General features: G+C 34.9%; 2 protein-coding genes across 2 annotated transcripts in view; one reads left to right on the top strand and one right to left on the bottom strand.

Moving 5' to 3' along the window:
• The window catches only part of LOC132556335 (transcobalamin-2-like), a 31690-nt gene extending 20364 nt beyond the window's left edge, over nucleotides 1–11326 (top strand). Inside the window, exons 5-10 of the mRNA XM_060220719.1 lie at nucleotides 1201–1349; nucleotides 2368–2452; nucleotides 2746–2841; nucleotides 10036–10204; nucleotides 10842–10960; nucleotides 11257–11326. Of these exons, the coding sequence (XP_060076702.1) occupies nucleotides 1201–1349; nucleotides 2368–2452; nucleotides 2746–2841; nucleotides 10036–10204; nucleotides 10842–10960; nucleotides 11257–11318 (680 nt within the window). The 3' untranslated portion in view covers nucleotides 11319–11326. The remainder of the gene's footprint in view (nucleotides 1–1200; nucleotides 1350–2367; nucleotides 2453–2745; nucleotides 2842–10035; nucleotides 10205–10841; nucleotides 10961–11256) is intronic.
• Nucleotides 11327–16900: 5574 nt separating this feature from the next.
• On the bottom strand, nucleotides 16901–21355 carry LOC132556334 (uncharacterized). The gene is made up of 3 exons (XM_060220718.1): nucleotides 21096–21355; nucleotides 18105–20157; nucleotides 16901–17938 (listed from the first exon to the last, which is right to left on the bottom strand). Exons 1-3 carry the CDS (start codon nucleotides 21353–21355, stop codon nucleotides 16901–16903), a joined length of 3351 nt encoding a protein of 1116 aa, XP_060076701.1.
• Between the last annotated feature and the right edge of the window lie 277 nt (nucleotides 21356–21632).

The raw sequence follows: 21632 nt of genomic DNA, 5'->3' as shown, positions 1-21632 counted from the left end.
CTTAATATAACAATAGGTCAATACAGCCTTAATATAACAGTAGGTCAATAGAGCCTTAATATAACAGTAGGTCAATACAGCCTTAATATAACAGTAGGTCATTACAGCCTTAATATAACAATAGGTCAATACAGCCTTAATATAACAGTAGGTCAATAGAGCCTTAATATAACAGTAGGTCAATACAGCCTTAATATAACAGTAGGTCATTACAGCCTTAATATAACAGTAGGTCATTACAGCCTTAATATAACAGTAGGTCAATACAGCCTTAATATAACAGTAGGTCAATAGTGCCTTAATATAACAGTAGGTCAATACAGCCTTGATATAACAGTAGGTCATTACAGCCTTAATATAACAGTAGGTCATTACAGCCTTAATATAACAGTAGGTCAATACAGCCTTAATATAACATTAAGTCAATACAGTCTTAATATAACAGTAGGTCATTACAGCCTTAATATAACAGTAGGTCATTACAGCCTTAATATAACAGTAGGTCAATACAGCCTTATCATAACACTAGGTCAATACAGCCTTAATATAACAGTAGGTCAATACAGCCTTAATATAACAGTAGGTCAATACAGCCTTAATATAACAGTAGGTCAATACAGCCTTAATATAACAGCAGGTCAATACAGCCTTAATATAACAGTAGGTCAATACAGCCTTACTATAACAGTAGGTCAATACAGCCTTAATGCCTTACTATCACAGTAGGTCAATACAGCCTTACTATAACAGTAGGTCAATACAGCCTTAATATAACAGTAGGTCAATACAGCCTTACTATAACAGTAGGTCATTACAGCCTTAATATAACAGTAGGTCAATACAGCCTTAATATAACAGTAGGTCAATACAGCCTTAATATAACAGTAGGTCATTACAGCCTTAATATAACAGTAGGTCAATACAGCCTTAATATAACAGTAGGTCAATACAGCCTTAATATAACAGTAGGTCAATACAGCCTTAATATAACAGTAGGTCATTACAGCCTTAATATAACAGTAGGTCATTACAGCCTTAATATAACAGTAGGTCAATACTAATTCTTCGTATAACGATTGATATATGTGCGTCGATTATTCGCAAAAGGTCACATAGAGGTTAGGACCCAATCGGTTAATTAGGAATTGATGCAATTTTATCGAACTTAATGGCGAATCGTTCGAGTTGTGGTTTTATTAGATGAAGCCTCAATGATAACGATGGCGTGCACCTGCCTCAACACCGAGACTTCAAGCTATGCAGCCCAGGCTGCAGCCGATGTTGTGTGGCGTGAGATAATGAATGAAAACAATACACTCAATGAATATTCGCTCGGGTTAGCTGCACAGGTAAAGTTGCAATAATCTGTGTGTATTACTGACACTGACTACACTGTTATAATCTACAAATGCAATAACATCATACTAGACTTGTAAATTTTGAGACTGACACCAAATGTTGTTATTATGGTGCATTATGCAAGCATTGCTGGTCTCACTCTCCGGAATTATGTATAGACTAGAAAAAATTCAACAGTTCAAAAAGAATACCTAAAGTATCAAATACGTTCATGATTTAGAATAAGTACATTTGTTTTTTAAATAATGTGTCTTGGAGTCTTTAATAAAGGATAAGATTTCTATGAAATAACTGAAATCTACATATTGAAGAGTATCTTTGATTCCATGTGTTACGTTTGGGTGCATAATTAAAATTGCTTAAGTCACATGTATAAAACTAGGGCAATATATATACAAAAGAAAAAATTACACCGAGAGTCCCGAAAAAAGACAAGAATAAGACCACGTGTCTCGGAAGAGTAAGCGTCTTCTTTTTCATCGACTACACCTGTCGTGTAAAAACATAAGTCAATCCAAACAAGTAATGTCACGTTCTAAAATGAGAACAATGTATACAACAACCGAACAAACAGGCAAACTAACGGGCATTGCCAGCTTCATATCATACAAGGGAATATAATATTTCTCACTATTGCGACTATTAACCTTCCACATAATTTTCATCAACCACCGTCTTTTGAACCTTTGTGTTAAAAGTTTGTCAGTCAGTCGACGATTTCCTGCACGAAAATCGTGATGATTCAAACAGACCTTGAATATCTAATCAAATGTGACATTTAATACCATAGGTTTGATATGCAGGAATATTGCTATGCAGAAATGCAAAATTCACAATAGGGAAATTGAAATCATCACAGCTTGATGGAAAGATGTCCATGTTGGTTTCGTTGTAGGAAAAGATCGGTATAAGCTGCTGATGTAGACGAGTCTGTCGTGTCTTTGATTTCCAACAAACTTACCTTCACTCAAATAACTGTGTAAAATTATCTTCTTTTCAATTTTGCAGGCTTTGATCGCTACCAAAAATGAAACATTTCGGCATGGCATTGCTAAGTCACAGATGGGAATTATCAGCAAACTCCAGGGGAAGAGTAAGTGTTAAATAAGGAGCAATAGTATATCTATACAAACAGGCAGAATTGCGTCTTGTGTATATGCTGTTTTTGTTATTTGTCTGTATTGTAGGATAAACACGTCGTTAAATGTTCTATTTCCGGAGAAAAGGGAGGGGATAGGGTGGGGGTGGGATTTAATTTGTTTGTAAATGTTTTAAATCCGAATAAATCAGTTTATCATTGACTGTAATAATGTTCTTCATATGATAATTTGTGCTCTCTGAAAATAATGATGTACATCCAAGACGGGAAATATATTCGTTTTATAGTTCCAGAGATCATGAAGAAAGGAGCTGCAGTATCACAAATTCTGCCTGCCCTTGCAAATAGCTCTTTCCTTGACATTGAGATTCACCCACCACTCCGTAAGTGTTATTAACAAGACAGCAGTGTGTCTACCACGTTTTATATTTTGATGTGAACGATGACATTCTCTTGACGGTTTATTGGTAGTTTCAAGTTAAATGTTACACCAATAATATCTAGCAATCCTTGTCTAAATACATAATTCATTTGCCTTTGAAAATGACAAAGTTGATAGGACGAAAGATGATATAACCTAGGAAGTCCTCTCGTAATATATATAAAGTATACGGAAGGAGGTCAAGGTCATGTTGGGTCTGGGTAGTCCTTTGTTTGGAGCTCCGACAAAAAAGTGAATTTACTACACATTCTTAAAACAATTTCAATCCTTTTTTTTTTGGATGGCATACAATATAAGTGTACAGTGGACCAGTCTGTAACATCTGACTTTTGAAATTCAAAATGAAAATGTGTAATTTGGCATCTGGAGTCAGGACAATGTCCTAGGACCCTACATAGTGACTACTGTTAACGGATCACTATATACTATACACATTTACCTGGATTATCTATAGACTATATCTGTTACTTATATATATATGGACTCTTGGTTCTGAGGAAATTATGGCTGGTATAAAACAAAGCACGGAAGGTCCTGGAGTTAAGACTAGGGGGTCTGACAAGAATATTGAGGAGAGGCTTGATGAGATCTAACGCCATGCTATCTACTCTCATTACAAAAAGTGAGTTTGACTCCAAGATCAAGATACTCAAGGAAAGCATCAGAGAGGAAAACAAGGAGTTAGTGGAGGAATTAAAAGGTAGAGTTTTTGAACTGGAAATGGAAAACAAAAATCTTCGTCAGACCATTGGTGACTTGGAAACACCAGTCAGTAAATTACAGTATGTAAAGGAGGGTATGGATGCACGTTACAACGACTTGGAACAGCACGGTCGAAAAAAATTCACTCCGCATTCATGGTCTCAAAGACAATTCTGCATCGGAATCTGTAGAGGAATGTGTGGACAAAATCGTGAATTTTGTGTCTACAAAACTGGATGTTCAGATCACTAGTGGTGATATTGACATCGCTCACCGTCTTGGGAAATACACTACAGATAGACGCAGAAATGTCATCGTTAAATTTACCCACAGACGGAAGAGAAATGAAATAATCAAAGCCCGGACTAAGTTGAAGAAGACTGGCTACACCATCTTCGAAGATCTCACCAAGATCAACCAGCAGATCCTCACAGACGCCTACAAACTCAAAAGCGTGAAAAAACTCATATAGCGTGGACGGTAAGATCTTTGCTATTCTGACTGATGGGAGAAAAGGGAGGCTTTCTTATGGCATGCCACTCACGAACACCTTTCTGAGGGAAGATTCCAATTTTGGATGACTATATATGCATGTACATGTATATCGACTGCAATATCGGTGACGTACTGGTCACTTCAATGCCACCAGGAATTTTCCCTGGTTTTACCGATTTTGGGACAGTTTGTATATAGGTATGAATGTTTCTTTACTTTGAGTGGTTCGTGTTGTGAAATATGGGACCTATTATTCTAACGATTGGTAAGTCTTTATAATAACATAAATAGAGTAAAGTTTTTAGGCCTACAAATTTATATTAATTAATTTCGGCGTACACATACAGAGCCGGGGGAATTGCATTGACTGTTATATGGGGTGTTTCTAGCTACTTCCAGTGTCCTTTTCCTTTCTCTAATTGTAGCATTCATCATCAGTAACGAACATAATATTTGTGGAATTATTGTGAAAAATCTGGGTTTTTTTTTTTTTTTTTTTTTCCCCCTTCTTTTTTATTCTTACAGTCTGTCGGACTCATTAGATGTTAAACTTCTACTTCCGGTATTTACTTCCTGTTGTAGTAAGCTGCAAGAATGGGTACGGTAACAGTGTGTAATCTACCTGATATGAGAAAGTATGTCTGTTGACAGTAGTCATTACATGATGATCATGTTCAAAGTATTTTTTAATTTCTCTTTCTTTCTATTCTTGTTATCTATTTCAGTATCTGCTCTGTTTCTTTTCGTCTCCGGGATGGATCAAGTAAACTTGTTCTTGAGACATAGCTACGTCTATGGCTGAAATAGAATTTTTATCGGCAAATAGTCAAGGTCTTGGGGATAAGAATAAACGCAAGGATGTTTTCTCTTATCTGAGATCTAAAAACAGTAATATTCTTTGTTTACAAGACACATTTTACTAAAGAACTGGAAAATATAATAAGAAGTGAATACCCTCCCGTTATCAATGTTACTTTAATTCTTTTAAATCTAATGCAAGTGGGGTGGCCGTTCTTTTTAAGAAATAATAATGAATTTAAGGTACATAAAGAGATAAAAGATAATACTGGGAATTTTTTAGCTTTAGATATAGAGATAGAATCTTTTAGAATCACTCTCATAAACTTATATGGCCCACATAATGATGACCCCGAGTTTTACAATATTGTTACTGAAACGGTTGAAGACTTTGCAAATAAATATGTCATTATTTGTGGTGATTTTAATTTGGTCCTTAATCCTAAATCTGATTATGATAAAAAATATAAGAATCTCAATAATCCTAAGGCCAGAGATAAAGTTTTAGAAATCATTGATAATTTTGGTCTGGTAGATATTTTTAGAGAGCAACAAGAAGATATGAGGAGGTACACATGGAGGAAAAGCAACCCACTTAAGCAAGCTCGACTAGACTTCTTTCTAATCTCAGAGAATCTTTTATCTAGTACTAGCAAAGCAAATATAGAATCTGGCTATCGTTCTGATCATTCTTTCCCAACAATATCCTTAAAACGCAATGAATTTATAGCTGGTAAGGGGGTATGGAAGTTTATAATAGTCTACTACAAGATCTTGAATACCTTAATATTGTGAAAGCTTGTATATTTGAGACAAAGGCCCAATATTGTCTCCCAGTTTATAATATTAACATTTTAAGTAGTATTTCAGATGATGACATTTTGTTTACAATAGATGATCAATTATTTCTTGAAACTTTATTGATGAATATAAGAGGTAAAACTATACCCTACTCATCACACAAGAAAAAAACAACAAAATATCAGAGAGGACATCCTTAAGAAAGAAATTCATGCTATGGAAGAGCAAGATGTAACAAATATTGTGGAGTTGGAAGTTAAAAAAAGAGAATTACAGTCAATTAGGGAAAGAAAATCAAAGGCAGCATAATTAGATCACGTGCAAGATGGATTGAAGAGGGAGAAAAGCCTACAAGTTATTTTTATAATCTAGAAAGTAGAAACTTCACTTGTAAAGTTATACCTTAACTACAATTAGAGGATGGAAATAATTTAACAAATCAGGACAATGTCTTGAAAGACGTTTATACATTCTATGAAAAACTTTATGATTCAAATGATGATTTAGATGATATTAACCTGAATGATCTTTTAGAACCATACAATATCAATAGAATTAGTCCATGTGATTCTGAAAAGCTTGATGGTCCTATCACACTCCAAGAAGCCAGTGAAACTCAGAAAGGTATGAAAAATAACAAAAGTCCAGGAATAGATGGTTTACTGCTGAATTCTTCAAATGTTTTTGGAAACATGTAGGGAACTTTGTTGTCAGATCTATTAATCTAGGATATAAAAATGGTTGTCTATTTCTCAAAGGCGTGGCATTACTTCATGTATACCAAAGGGAGATAAACCCAGGCATTTTATTAAAAAAAATGGAGACCCATTTCATTACTTAATGTTGTATATAAAATTGCTTCTGGCACCATTGCACACAGAATAAATAATGTTTTAAACAAACTAATTGACAAGGATCTAACAGACTTTTTAGCAGGACGTTATATAGGGGAAAACACTAGACTTGTTTATGATGTTATGCAGTATACAGGAGAAAATGATATCCCAGGTATGTTTTTAATGATTGATTTCGAAAAAGCATTCGATTCTGTGTCGTTGGAATTTATTGAAAGGACTTTTAATTTTTTTGGTTTTGGAAATGGTTTAATCCCTTGGGTCAAAACATTACATAACAAAGCTTGTGCTACAATTAATCAGGGTGGGAATCTGTCTTCTTTTTTTAAATAAAAAGGGGCTGTCGACAAGGGGACCCAATCGCCCCTTATATCTTTATTTTGTGTGCAGAAATATTGGCAATTAAACTAAGAAATAATGAGAAAATTAAGGATATTGATGTTGATGGTTGTCCTATACTTCTGTCACAGTATGCAGATAACACTTCACTGGCACTTGATGGGTCAGAAAGGTCACTGAGGGAATCTATTACACAGCTTAACTTTTATGCAAATATATCAGGATTGAAAATTAATATCTCGAAAACAAAGTGGTGCAGGTTGGCAGCAAAAAATTCAGCACAGACCAATTTCTTCCTGAACTTAATTTACAATGGGGTAGGGATCACTTCACTCTTCTTGGAATTAAATTTCATGCTAACTTACATCGGATACCTAAACTTAACTTTGACAAAAACTTATAAAACTTAAATCACTAATTAATTCGTGGAAAAGACTATTATTAAGCCCAGTTGGTAAAATTAATGTAATTAAATCACTTTTAGTTTCACAATTTAACCATCTATTTATCTCACTGCCAAACCCTGATGACAAGTTTCTCTCTAAATGAAACTCATTGCTATGTGAATTTCTTTGGAACAACAAAACAGATAAAGTAAGAAGAGATATTGTTACCCAGGATTACATTGATGGTGGTTTAAAAATGGTTAATGTTAGAGCCTTTATAGATTCTCTGAAGCTGGGGTGGGTTAGAAGACTTTTTCAATCAACTTCGAAGTGGCAAATAATTTTAAAAATATATTTAAACTTAGACCTTATGTCTAATTGTGGTATTGATTACATACAACGCTGTCAAAATAAATGTAAAAATATATTCGGGTCTGATGTTTTTAAAGCGTATAAAAATCTACACTATGCTAATAACTTAAGAATAGACAAAAATGAAGTTTTCCTGAAAACCCCTATATGGTTCAACAATCAAATAACTGTTGACAAGAAATCAATTTTTATTGAAGACTGGTTTAGAAAGGGCGCCATTGTTGTGAATGACCTAATAAAAGATATTAATTCTGGAGTATTCTATACTTTTCAGGAATTCACTCATACATACCATATACAAACTAATTTCCTTCAGTATCATAGTGTTCTAAAGGCTGTGAAGCATTTTAACCCTGAGCCAGAGTTTCCTAAAATAAAATTAGAATATCCTTTTATCCCTTTGAACTTGGAACCTTTCTTTAAACAGCTCAAAGGTTCAAAATATTTCTATAGCATTTTAATAAAGAGCAAGGTTATTCCTTCAGGTCAGAAAAAATGGAATGAAGTCTTTGATTTTGATGATTTTACATGGCACCAAATTTTTAAGTTACCCTTTCTGATAACAACAAATACAAAGTTCCAATGGTTCCAGTTTAGAATTAATCACTACATTCTTACAATTAATTCTTTTCTTTTTAAAACTCGATTAGCTATATCGCCACTGTGTATTCTTTGCAACTCTGAAATTGAAACTATAACTCATATTTTATGGGAATGCAATGAGGTTCAAAATAGTAGCTTGGAAGTTCTATTAGATGCACTTATTATCCCATTTAACTTCAATAAAGAATCCTACTTATTTGGTTTCTTAACACAAAAATTGAATAATAAAATTGATAATGAAATATTAATTGTTATTAAGCATTATATATATAAAATACGTTGTTTTCATAACTCCCTTAATATTAACGCCTTAGTAAACACAATCAAAGATTATCACAATGTACAAAGATTTATTATTAGATTATAAATTATTCTTTACTTGTTTAATATTAACAGTTATCCATCCCTCCTGTCTTTAACACCCCCCCCCCCCCCCCCCCGTTTCTCTCTCTCCCTCTCCCTATCTCTCTCATAAGTCACAACACCATTGTATGAAAAAGTTTAAAAACTATTTCTGTAAGTAAGTATACATGTAAAAGGTATGTATGTCTTCTGATTATGGCTGAAGTATGAACGCAAGGTGATACATTTTTGACACAATGGGTATGTAAGATGTACATTATACATGTACATTCACTATTCTCCTATATATCTATATATATGTTTTATTAATAACCCAATACTGTTCAGAGGATGCATGGTCTCATACCAAGTACATACATTATTGTTTTAATCAGCACTAGTGGTGGTTTGTGTTGTATGTGTGACATTTGGCTACTACAAGTGTGAATGTACATGTAAGCTGTATGTTCAATACCAGTGTGCACTTGGGTTGTCTGTTGGTATGTGTGTGGTGAAAAATGAATTATCTGCTTTGTGTGTGAAGAACATAAAGTCAACAAATTTGCTGTAGTTTGAAGATTCATGATGTACAATGCATTGTTACGTGTTTGTGATGTTAAAACTGAATAAAAAAATAAAATATAAAAAAATATATAAAGTATACATATGTCAGCTATTTTTGGAATATAACTTTTAATTTAATTTTTAATCAAAGTGAATGAAAGAAATCGTTTTTGATCGGTATCCTATCACCCTGACAAAAAACCTTAGGTTTTCACACGAACACAAGAATGTTACTCACACATTTGTAATTGGAACTATGGTTGAAAACGGTTTGTGGCCATAACATACATAATTTGAAATTTTACTCACTGATAAAAAACTAATTACCCAAATAAAAATTATGTCAGAGTATGTTAAGAATCTGTAAGAAGAAAAAAAGAGCTAAACATACAGGAACTTGAGGTTAGAATCAAAAGCATAAGTTACATAGTGGGTCAGTATTCCCCGTTTGATGTCATTACAGACATAGACAGTCGTACTACACCAAGAACTCCTCCATTGGTTTTTAGAACTCCATCCACGACAATTGGGCCCCAACTAATAGGAGACACATATGTTTTATTGGAAAATATGAACGGGGTGACCTGTTTCGGGGTACGATTTCAGCCACAGAGACAGGATACAAATGTCCTTACACAACCGTTGAAGATATAATGCTTTTCTGTTGTTAATGGCTACCACTTTTTATAAGGCTGGGGTGTACTCCCAGAACAGTAAACACTTAACAGAGCATACTAGTCTGTTTACAGACTTAGTGAAGACTTATGGACCCTTGTGTGCATGTGTCCATGAAACTATAGCGGTTTTATCTGCTGAATAACTGAACAAAATAACGATTTAATATGTGGTCTGAATTTTTTTTGTCTTTGTTCTTTTCAGCCGGAGTGCCGGTTACAGCAAACTGGACGCTCAACATCACAATCGGAGTTGAAGACCCGATTCTTACGAACACCACGCGACAATGGAATAGCTCTTTGCTTGTTCCATCAAACGCCACCCTTCTGCAGGCGATGGAAGCCCTACAGAATGAAGCTTCCTCCAACTTCAGGTACACTGAAAATAAAATAAATTACCTTAAACGTTAGGAATATTTATATCCTACATTTGAGTTTAATTTCGTTTTAAACTGTTGGGTCTTGGTTTGATTTTTTTTTCAAAATTAAAGAAAAATTAATAAAGGAAGTTTGTATCAAAATGTTGCAGTCCTTACCACTACAAAAGCGACATTCTGCAGTAAAAAGTCCTTATAGATAATATCATTTCGACAACGCTTTATTCACTTGTGTATGAAAAGTCTTCCTGGCAAATTGCCGCTCTAATCTGTCTATTGTATAAAGTAGGTAATTAGTAAAACCTATCTAAATCTTCATTAATTAATACAACCATTCAAAACTCGACTAACGGATGACGTTTAGACCAAGAGTATCCAAGTGTTATTCTATTCTTTTCCCGTATTTTGTTTTGCATTTCTATATTTCTGAAAGTGAAGGGACAGATGATAGGCCATTTTCCCAGGCCAAGCGCGTATTCAGGTGCTCCTTTCCCTGGATCTGCCAATGAGGATTTACAAAGTACGCTTTTGTCTTTCTTTATAGAATAAGTTTACTTATCAGACACAGATATATCTTCCTGTATAAAAATTCAGAATCACATGGTAACAAATGATTGTGTGTTTGACTTTCCAGTTTTGACACTGTGCCGACAAGTTTCGGCCCTATGGTCATTACGGTCTATGGAATAACAAGAAATGAGACCAATATGTACTGGAGGATTATGAAGGCTCCGGACATACCCCTCCAAACAGGTATATATATGTGTATAGAAAAATACTTTAAATATAAACACTTTAATAAGATCCAAGTCATAATGCATATTTACTGTAGAACTGATTTCATATATATTATTAAAAAAATCCACAAAAACATCGAATAATGAAAGTTATACTATTGCTATTTACAGCGCATTCTCTCTGTCTGTATCTTTTGAATATGACACACGATTTAGGTAGTCATTGATAATTCCAGATATGAACCACTCAACCATAAAACACTCTGGTTCTATTTATGTAAATCTCTCTATTTAAATTTGCTTTCATTTTAGGTATTGCAGACACATACCCCCAAAACAACGACCACTACATCTTCAAGCTCACCTCGTTCTAACGTCAATAGACCGTCAAATCAAGAGCTGATAAAACCTTCCTTCTAGAGCTCAAAACTCTATATTCCAGTAAAAACAAATACTCTCAGATGATGAGTTTTTTATGTCAGTACTTTTTATCTTTTGATGTGGCCTGCTCTTTGATAACTATTTCAAACTTAGAATACATCACATACGCTGTAAGATTATTATACACTTAACTCTTCGATTGCCGAATATCAATAAAATCTTTGTCAATGCATGAGTTCTAACCGACTATACAATGTAATGCTAGCTACTAACCTCGTATCTGACTGATTCATTATACAAAGTCTCAAATAACCTAAGCAAATTCAAACGATATCACACATTGTCACGTGACTGCTGATTACATTTTTTTCTGAATCATACATTGTATGCAGGATAATTGAAACACTTCGTAAACATAGTATTTTTACTTTTTTAATTTTCAAAATACGCGGTAAATTCAATATTTAACTTTTTGTTTTTCAAAATACGCGGTAAATTCAATATTTTACTTTTTGTTGCTGTTTCTAATTCTGTTTTAATGTACAATTTCATTAAAAAAATAAAAATTCTGAAAACACAACGGATATTATCAGACACATTCGTTAAAATTGTACCACATCACACTATGAAGGTTTATCTTGCTACCACTGACTTCCTAGCGTTTGTTGAACTATACCGCAACATAACCTATAGTGAAAAAGTATTGTGAATTTATTTATACCTTAAACTGCTATCTGTTGTTCATTGTATGTATTATTCTTAGCATCAAAATTTCTTTCGCTTTCATTACAAAGTTCGCATCAATGATAAAAGAACTTCCTTTAAGGGAATATTGATTCATTTTTTTGTATTTTCGGAGAATGCATACTGACCTATATCAAGAGTCTGCCCGATTGGCATCGGAAGCAAATATGACAGGATTACAAGAAATCCATACATATCAAAGCAATGAAAATTGTACCTTACATGCCGATTGCTCATACATCAATATGGATACTTATAAGATGTTTACTGTTCAGCCAGGATGGATTTCACCTATTTACCTTGTTAAATTATTCTTCGTCTTAAAGATCTGGACTTACGAATATCATTACCAACACTGCTTATTTTGAATTGATGCATTGTATCATTACATGTTTTGTTTCATATATATATTATTAGGTATATGATAAATAATAACAATATGTAGGGTATTTTTGGAAGTGGTGTTTGGCTGGGTTTGAATTTCAAGAGAAACAGCACGTGACTATTATTTTCCACGTTTTTAATATGACTTAGCGGAGTTGTTGATTGTCGGTTCACATTTATTTCATGACATTCTATGAATTTTGACATTTTGACATATATTGAGATATAGAATGAAAACATTTTCAGTTTAAATTATGTAACGATCTCGGCACGAATTGGTCATGAATATTTGTAAATTAAAAGATTAGGTTTTATTTTATATTTTTTTCACTTCATATCATAAAATGAAATGATCACAATGTTTCATTAAACATCATCAATGGAACTCTAAAATGGAATTCTTTTGATAAGTCTTATATGAAATGGAAACACATTAAGATCTTCGATTTTCAAAGCAACATATTTCATTCAATTTCATGTTATATTTGTATCATCTCATACAATACAGCTTAGATGCACTATGCCTGACCGAAAATTCTTTGTTTTGTATATGTCTTTTTGTTGCGTGTATTGTTTATATGAATATAATCATATTACTCAATAATCTATTGTTTGTTCTTCTTATACATAAGATCTTCAAGATCAAATCAGGAGATTAAAGCAGAAGATTTAAATCAAAACGACAGGTGTCTGGGAGAACTCAGAACGGATATGATGAGTCAATGGCTAATTTAAGTTGTGATGCATGTATGTGTATCTGGCGTTTGTCCCATTGCTGTATTGTAAGCCATGTTAGTAATACTAGCCATTGATGCCACGTAGCGAAACGTTAGTTTGTTTTGATTAAGATAGTATGTAAAACTTTCATATCTATCCTTAATATAGTGATCCGGAAATATTCCTTGCCATGCCTAAAAGTTTAAAATAATTGTATCATATGCTTTTAAAGTTCATCATGTGAAGACAAATGGCGATATACTTCTGTCAATTTGTACACCTGATATACATGAATTGAAATAAGTTTTGGTTGCATTCTTCAGCAAAGACAAAAAAAATTAAAAGCTGAAATAATTTAAATTGTCAGGGAATTTGCATTAGGTCAAAGACTACCAATGGTTGTTATTGTTGGCATTGTGTTCGGGATCATACACGTCATCTGATTTATAATTTATATTGATTATAGCCGGTCAAAATTGTTGGAAAATTCACGTGATACTATTGACTACGCTTAATTAAACTTAATTAACCGTTATCATCTGCCGAGTTACATGATCAAGTTCGACTATGTCATAAAATATATTTCGGTGACAATCGTTATTAATATAGTCACGGGTACAATGGTCTAAGGAAGTTTTCGTATAGATATTTCGTTCATCTGCCAAGACACACGGCAAAACAGTCGCCATTTAGTACTTATAATTAACAGGATATCTTTAAAGATGGATACACATTCTTCTTGTCATTCTACCAATCTTATTGTCATTGTACCAATCTGATGGTCATTGTACCAGTCTTATGGTCATTGTACCAATCTTATGGTCAATGTACCAATCTGATGGTCATTGTACCAAACGTATGGTCATTGTGCCAATCTGATGGTCATTGTACCAATCTTATGGTCATTGTACCAATCTTATGGTCATTGTACCAATCTTATGGTCATTGTACCAATCTTAGGGTCATTGTACCAAACTTATGGTCATTGTACCAATCTTATGGTCATTGTACCAATCTTATGGTCATTGTACCAATCTTATGGTCATTGTACCAATCTGATGGTCATTGTACCAGTCTTATGGTCATTGTACCAATCTTATGGTCATTGTGCCAATCGTATGGTCATTGTACCAATCTTATTGTCATTGTACCAATCTTATGGTCATTGTACCAATCTTATGGTCATTGTACCAATCTTATGGTCATTGTACCAGTCTTATAGTCATTGTACCAATCTTATGGTCATTGTACCAATCTGATGGTCATTGTACCAATCTGATGGTCATTGTACCAGTCTTATGGTCATTGTACCAATCTTATTGTCATAGTACCAATCTTAGGGTCATTGTACCAATCTTGTGGTCATTGTGCCAATCTTATTGTCATTGTACCAATCTTATGGTCATTGTACCAATCTGATGGTCATTGTACCAATCTTATGGTCATTGTACCAGTCTTATAGTCATTGTACCAATCTTAGGGTCATTGTACCAATCTTATGGTCATTGTACCAATCTGATGGTCATTGTACCAGTCTTATGGTCATTGTACCAATCTTATTGTCATTGTACCAATCTTATGGTCATTGTACCAATCTTATGGTGTACCAATCTGTACCAACCAATCTTATGGTCATTGTACCAATCTTATGGTCATTGTACCAATCTTATGGTCATTGTACCAATCTTATGGTCATTGTACCAATCTTATTGTCATTGTACCAATCTTATGGTCATTGTACCAATCTGATGGTCATTGTACCAAACTTATGGTCATTGTACCAATCTTATGGTCATTGTACCAATCTTATGGTCATTGTACCAATCTTATGGTCATTGTACCAATCTTATTGTCATTGTACCAATCTTAGGGTCATTGTACCAATCTTGTGGTCATTGTACCAATCCTATTGTCATTGTACCAATCTTGTGGTCATTGTGCCAATCGTATGGTCATTGTGCCAACCTTATGGTCATTGTGCCAATCTTATTGTCATTGTACCAGTCTTATGGTCATTGTGCCAATCGTATGGTCATTGTACCAGTCTTATGGTCATTGTACCAATCTTATTGTCATTGTACCAATCTTAGGGTCATTGTACCAATCTTATGGTCATTGTACCAATCTTATGGTCATTGTACCAATCTTATTGTCATTGTACCAATCTTGTGGTCATTGTACCAATCCTATTGTCATTGTACCAGTCTTATGGTCATTGTGCCAATCGTATGGTCATTGTACCAGTCTTATGGTCATTGTACCAATCTTATTGTCATTGTACCAATCTTATTGTCATTGTCATTGTACCAATCTTATGGTCATTGTGACAATCTTATTGTCATTGTGCCAATCATATTGTCATTGTACCAATCGTATTGTCATTGTACCAATCTTAGGGTCATTGTACCAAACTTATGGTCATTGTGACAATCTTATTGTCATTGTGCCAATCATATTGTCATTGTACCAATCTTATGGTCATTGTACCAAACTCATGGTCATTGTGCCAATGAGTTTGTACCAATCTTATTGTCATTGTACCAACCTTATGGTCATTGTGCCAACCTTATGGTCATTGTACCAATCTTATGCTCATTGTACAAATCTTATTGTCATTGTGCCAACCTTATGGTCATTGTACCAATCTTATGCTCATTGTACAAATCTTATTGTCATTGTGCCAACCTTATGGTCATTGTACCAATCTTATGGTCATTGTACCAATCTGATGGTCATTGTACCAATGGCGGTAACTTCACACTTCAACTATTACTGTAGTGGTTATATCAGGAATCTGTACCACTTGATTACTGAGCTGGAGGAGTTTCAATACAAATCTAAAGTGACCTCAACCTTAAAGTCTTTTATTATCAATAGTATACCCTCTGTCGATCAAAGTTTGTTAATAATATGTGTATAGTATTGAATATGTCACAGATGTCTATCCCTATATCACAATATCCTTTAACATCATTTATCAAAGTTGAAATAATAACATAATGCACGTGTGTACGCACCTACATTAAATCCTCATCAGGTTTAAGATCCGGTATTAAGTGTACAGAAAAATATTAATGTTCTCAAAATATCCTGTCTTTACATGATCGTCTCTCTATTTCTAAGATATAAACTCCCTGTACATTTGTTATTCGACTGATAGAAATTGTCTCCTTTTCTTATGACAGTTCAACAGTTCAGGGAGGAATATATTTTAAATGCACATGACCTTACTTTTAAGGCGTAAACATGTCAGTTTTTGGCACAAAAAAGAATGACGATGGGAATCTTCAAATCTAGATTATTACAAAGACTTTAAAGCGTCCATCTTTAACACTTTTTGAAAGAAGACTGATTCCAGAAGCAAAGTATTACTGTCATTTGACTTCACAATTTGATATCACTGTTTATTTTTCCCTATCGTTCATCATACTCTTGAGTTGTGACATCAACTTCATATAATGACACCCAGGATGTTGGGACGTTATAATTCACCAACTAACTTATTTGCCACCAACTAAGTAGCTAAAAAGTATATGCAACATAAAAAATCTAGGATCCTAATTCTTAAGGACAAACTGAAATATTGGTTTAATCCTAGTTACAATCAAATGTTTGTTGCATGGGTTTGGATTCTATGGTAAAATGTCCGATGAGACACTCCTACTGTCAGTTTATACGAAAAACGACACCTTGAACAAATTATTCACAAATGCGACGGGTACTCAGCTACCTAATCCTTCACAAAGTCATTATTGATATCTGGATTTGTTCCGGTAGAATAGTTCTTCTCTCCCTTGAAATAAAATTTAGAATGAAACCAGTAGTGCTGGAATCTGACCATGAGACGTATCTGTAGTATGACACGGAAATAATGAGCTTCGAGAAAACTGAATATATCCTTTACTACATTGTACCTGTAAACGCCCTTCTGTCCCATACCCATGAGACGTATCTGTAGTATGACACGGAAATAATGAGCTTCGAGAAAACTGAATATATCCTTTACTACATTGTACCTGTAAACGCCCTTCTGTCCCATACCCATGAGACGTATCTGTAGTATGACACGGAAATAATGAGCTTCGAGAAAACTGAATATATCCTTTACTACATTGTACCTGTAAACGCCCTTCTGTCCCATACCCATGAGACGTATCTGTAGTATGACACGGAAATAATGAGCTTCGAGAAAACTGAATATATCCTTTACTACATTGTACCTGTAAACGCCCTTCTGTCCCATACCCATGAGACGTATCTGTAGTATGACACGGAAATAATGAGCTTCGATAAAACTGAATATATCCTTTACTACATTGTACCTGTAAACGCCCTTCTGTCCCATACCCATGAGACGTATCTGTAGTATGACACGGAAATAATGAGCTTCGAGAAAACTGAATATATCCTTTACTACATTGTACCTGTAAACGCCCTTCTGTCCCATACCCATGAGACGTATCTGTAGTATGACACGGAAATAATGAGCTTCGAGAAAACTGAATATATCCTTTACTACATTGTACCTGTAAACGCCCTTCTGTCCCATACCCATGAGACGTATCTGTAGTATGACACGGAAATAATGAGCTTCGAGAAAACTGAATATATCCTTTACTACATTGTACCTGTAAACGCCCTTCTGTCCCATACCCATGAGACGTATCTGTAGTATGACACGGAAATAATGAGCTTCGAGAAAACTGAATATATCCTTTACTACATTGTACCTGTAAACGCCCTTCTGTCCCATACCCATGAGACGTATCTGTAGTATGACACGGAAATAATGAGCTTCGAGAAAACTGAATATATCCTTTACTACATTGTACCTGTAAACGCCCTTCTGTCCCATACCCATGAGACGTATCTGTAGTATGGCACGGAAATAATGAGCTTCGAGAAAACTGAATATATCCTTTACTACATTGTACCTGTAAACGCCCTTCTGTCCCATACCCATGAGACGTATCTGTAGTATGGCACGGAAATAATGAGCTTCGAGAAAACTGAATATATCCTTTACTACATTGTACCTGTAAACGCCCTTCTGTCCCATACCCATGAGACGTATCTGTAGTATGACACGGAAATAATGAGCTTCGAGAAAACTGAATATATCCTTTACTACATTGTACCTGTAAACGCCCTTCTGTCCCATACCCATGAGACGTATCTGTAGTATGACACGGAAATAATGAGCTTCGAGAAAACTGAATATATCCTTTACTACATTGTACCTGTAAACGCCCTTCTGTCCCATACCCATGAGACGTATCTGTAGTATGACACGGAAATAATGAGCTTCGAGAAAACTGAATATATCCTTTACTACATTGTACCTGTAAACGCCCTTCTGTCCCATACCCATGAGACGTATCTGTAGTATGACACGGAAATAATGAGCTTCGAGAAAACTGAATATATCCTTTACTACATTGTACCTGTAAACGCCCTTCTGTCCCATACCCATGAGACGTATCTGTAGTATGACACGGAAATAATGAGCTTCGAGAAAACTGAATATATCCTTTACTACATTGTACCTGTAAACGCCCTTCTGTCCCATACCCATGAGACGTATCTGTAGTATGACACGGAAATAATGAGCTTCGAGAAAACTGAATATATCCTTTACTACATTGTACCTGTAAACGCCCTTCTGTCCCATACCCATGAGACGTATCTGTAGTATGACACGGAAATAATGAGCTTCGAGAAAACTGAATATATCCTTTACTACATTGTACCTGTAAACGCCCTTCTGTCCCATACCCATGAGACGTATCTGTAGTATGACACGGAAATAATGAGCTTCGAGAAAACTGAATATATCCTTTACTACATTGTACCTGTAAACGCCCTTCTGTCCCATACCCATGAGACGTATCTGTAGTATGACACGGAAATAATGAGCTTCGAGAAAACTGAATATATCCTTTACTACATTGTACCTGTAAACGCCCTTCTGTCCCATACCCATGAGACGTATCTGTAGTATGACACGGAAATAATGAGCTTCGAGAAAACTGAATATATCCTTTACTACATTGTACCTGTAAACGCCCTTCTGTCCCATACCCATGTGTGCGTACTCCACCGTGTAAGACGATTGTGTAAGTCTGCCCTGCTATAATTCTAATAATCTGATCGAATTCTATCCTACACACATCTGTGTTTGTCAGAGTGTGGTTTTGTTTGTACAGTGTGTAACCTTGCTCACCGTACACTCCTATATCAATATTCTGGTTCGCTTGATATGAGCCGTAAAGCTTCAGCCCATGTAGACATCTATTAACGGATGAGGTAAAAGATATACTATCATTATCCTGGAGAGCCAACGAATCCCATAGACTTTCCATTGTTACTGCAAACCTTTCAACACATTCATATTGGCCTTTTACTGGTATACTTGTTTGTCGTTGTTTATCATTAAAGTCCGTACAGACATATGTTTTGCTGTCCTGTTGATGCCTTATGATGTTCACTAACTGTTCTGGTGTTAGGACATTTCTCGTGAGGACCTGTTGTGTAAAATACTTAGAATCAAGAACCGGAAACCTGATGGTGTAGAGGACGTCCCCGAGTACCTTCCGGACATTGCTGTCTGTCAACTCCAGTCCCTGACGTTCACACTCTGCCTCCCCCCAACGAATCACCGCCTCGTACGCCATCCTCTCATCCACATTCAGGTTGTCCGACTCTGTGATACGTTTCACGCAGATACCGCACAAGTCAAGGAAACTTGTGGATTTTAGCACTACTTCCGGTGTTTTGTTTATCAAAGGTAGACATTCTTCCATCATGCTTTCTTCTGTATGTAGGTGGGATTGTTCCAACCAGAAGCATCCATTTTCCGGAGTTATGGATTTCTTAATGAAGGTTTGACATTCGGTAACAAGATTATCCACCATGTATTTCCTCGCAACAGATAGGACAGGCATTGCTACAGTGTCGCTGAATTCTATTGTGTCCGTATAAAGGTACCTACAATTTGAACAAACAACTGGATTCAAATAAACTAATTTTAGTGTCGATGTTCTACTACATACCTATTCATTCAATCGTCCATTCATATTTAGTTGACATTATTCAAATAGATTACGAACCAGATTTTACAACTAACAACATACTGTATAACCAATAACTCGTGGTGACAAAACTTTACCTCGTCAAAAATATCAAAATGGAAGACAACACACCGTCAGAAGAAACTACAAACAGCAAGAGGAAATCAAAGACAAAGTAGTGAAACACGTGAGGATTTTAGTCCCCAAACTTCCAGTAATTGTTTAAAATCATTTCTAACATTTCGGGAAGTACTTTATATATATAGCATAACCAAGACGAGAGTTAGAAGCTAGAAATCTGCAATTGATTTAGGGACAAGATCAATACCAAATTTTACAGCAGCAACTAAACAGATTCAGCTTTTAAAAAAAATATCAGAGGGCCAAGATAGTTATGGAATATATAATTATCACCACACAACAAGAAGTATCGGAATGACATATCACTCTTTGGAAACAACAGTTGTGTTATTCGAATTAGACCGACAGAATTAAATAGCTTTCAAAATACTAAGTGAAACAAATTAATCTAGAACTGACATTTCTTGAGGAAAATAGCCTTAGAGCATGAACACTTTTTGTATGTAATTTCTAAATGCATGACTAGTTTCAAGGTATAGCAGAATAAACAAACAGTCAGATAAAGTCTACGATATAAACACAGAACCCATGTATCTTATATAAAACATACATCTCTTATGTACTACCATTGTTTATAACTGACAGTGACACCAGCGCTCTGTTAAATCGGTTACATCTATGTAAAATAACATCAATGTATGATCAACGAATAGGATGTTTTTATAACCAGAGAGGTTTTCGGAAACTGGAATATGACATTAAAATCAATATCACCTTAGAAACAATGTAAATATCTCCTGCGTCATATCCGGAATGACAATTTCTCCTTTTTCGGCGAGATCTCCCTCGAACATAGCATAAAATACGGGGCTCCTGCTGATGAGAATCGTTTTGTGGGCGGAAATCTTAGATTTTCCTTCTTCAACCAGGAATGTGACGTCACATGCTATACCGGAAGTGAAGAGATGGCCCAAACATTCAGCCAATGATTTATCACTCTGCCAAATCTGTTCTTGAGTCTGTGCAGTTGCCATGTTAAAATCTGAAAGATTACGGAAAGTTTCAACAGAATAATGTTTGTAATAAAATCGTCATTTAAAACCGTTCTTTGAAGAAAACACAAAAATAAAAAAGCACGCATCAAAAACAGAACGCAAAACGGTCCGATAAAAGAAAGCTTGAAAACGGAATACAAATTAATATCACATCGCTGATTTTATTTCGTGTCTCGTTATATGACGGACCTGTAGCGTGATGTGAAATGAACGATCTAATTAGATTTCTAAATCTTAGACTAATCTTTACTTCCTC

The sequence above is a fragment of the Ylistrum balloti genome, unplaced genomic scaffold (genome assembly GCF_031769215.1).
Source record: "Ylistrum balloti isolate Yb309-2 unplaced genomic scaffold, AGI_CSIRO_Ybal_v1 Utg370560, whole genome shotgun sequence".
NCBI lineage: Eukaryota > Metazoa > Mollusca > Bivalvia > Pectinida > Pectinidae > Ylistrum > Ylistrum balloti.
The sequence above is the reverse complement of the archived record's forward strand: the minus strand, read 5'-3'. Positions and strand labels throughout refer to the sequence as shown.

Bases quoted from the DNA above. Each gene is read 5' to 3' on its own strand.
- LOC132556334 (XM_060220718.1), bottom strand. From the start codon at position 21,355: ATGGCAACTGCACAGACTCAAGAACAGATTTGGCAGAGTGATAAATCA. The intron at 20,158-21,095 runs GTGATATTGATT...TTCAAATTGTAG, and splicing joins ATATTTACATTGTTTCTAAG to GTACCTTTATACGGACACAA. The intron at 17,939-18,104 runs GTACAATGTAGT...GTCATACTACAG, and splicing joins GGACAGAAGGGCGTTTACAG to ATACGTCTCATGGGTATGGG.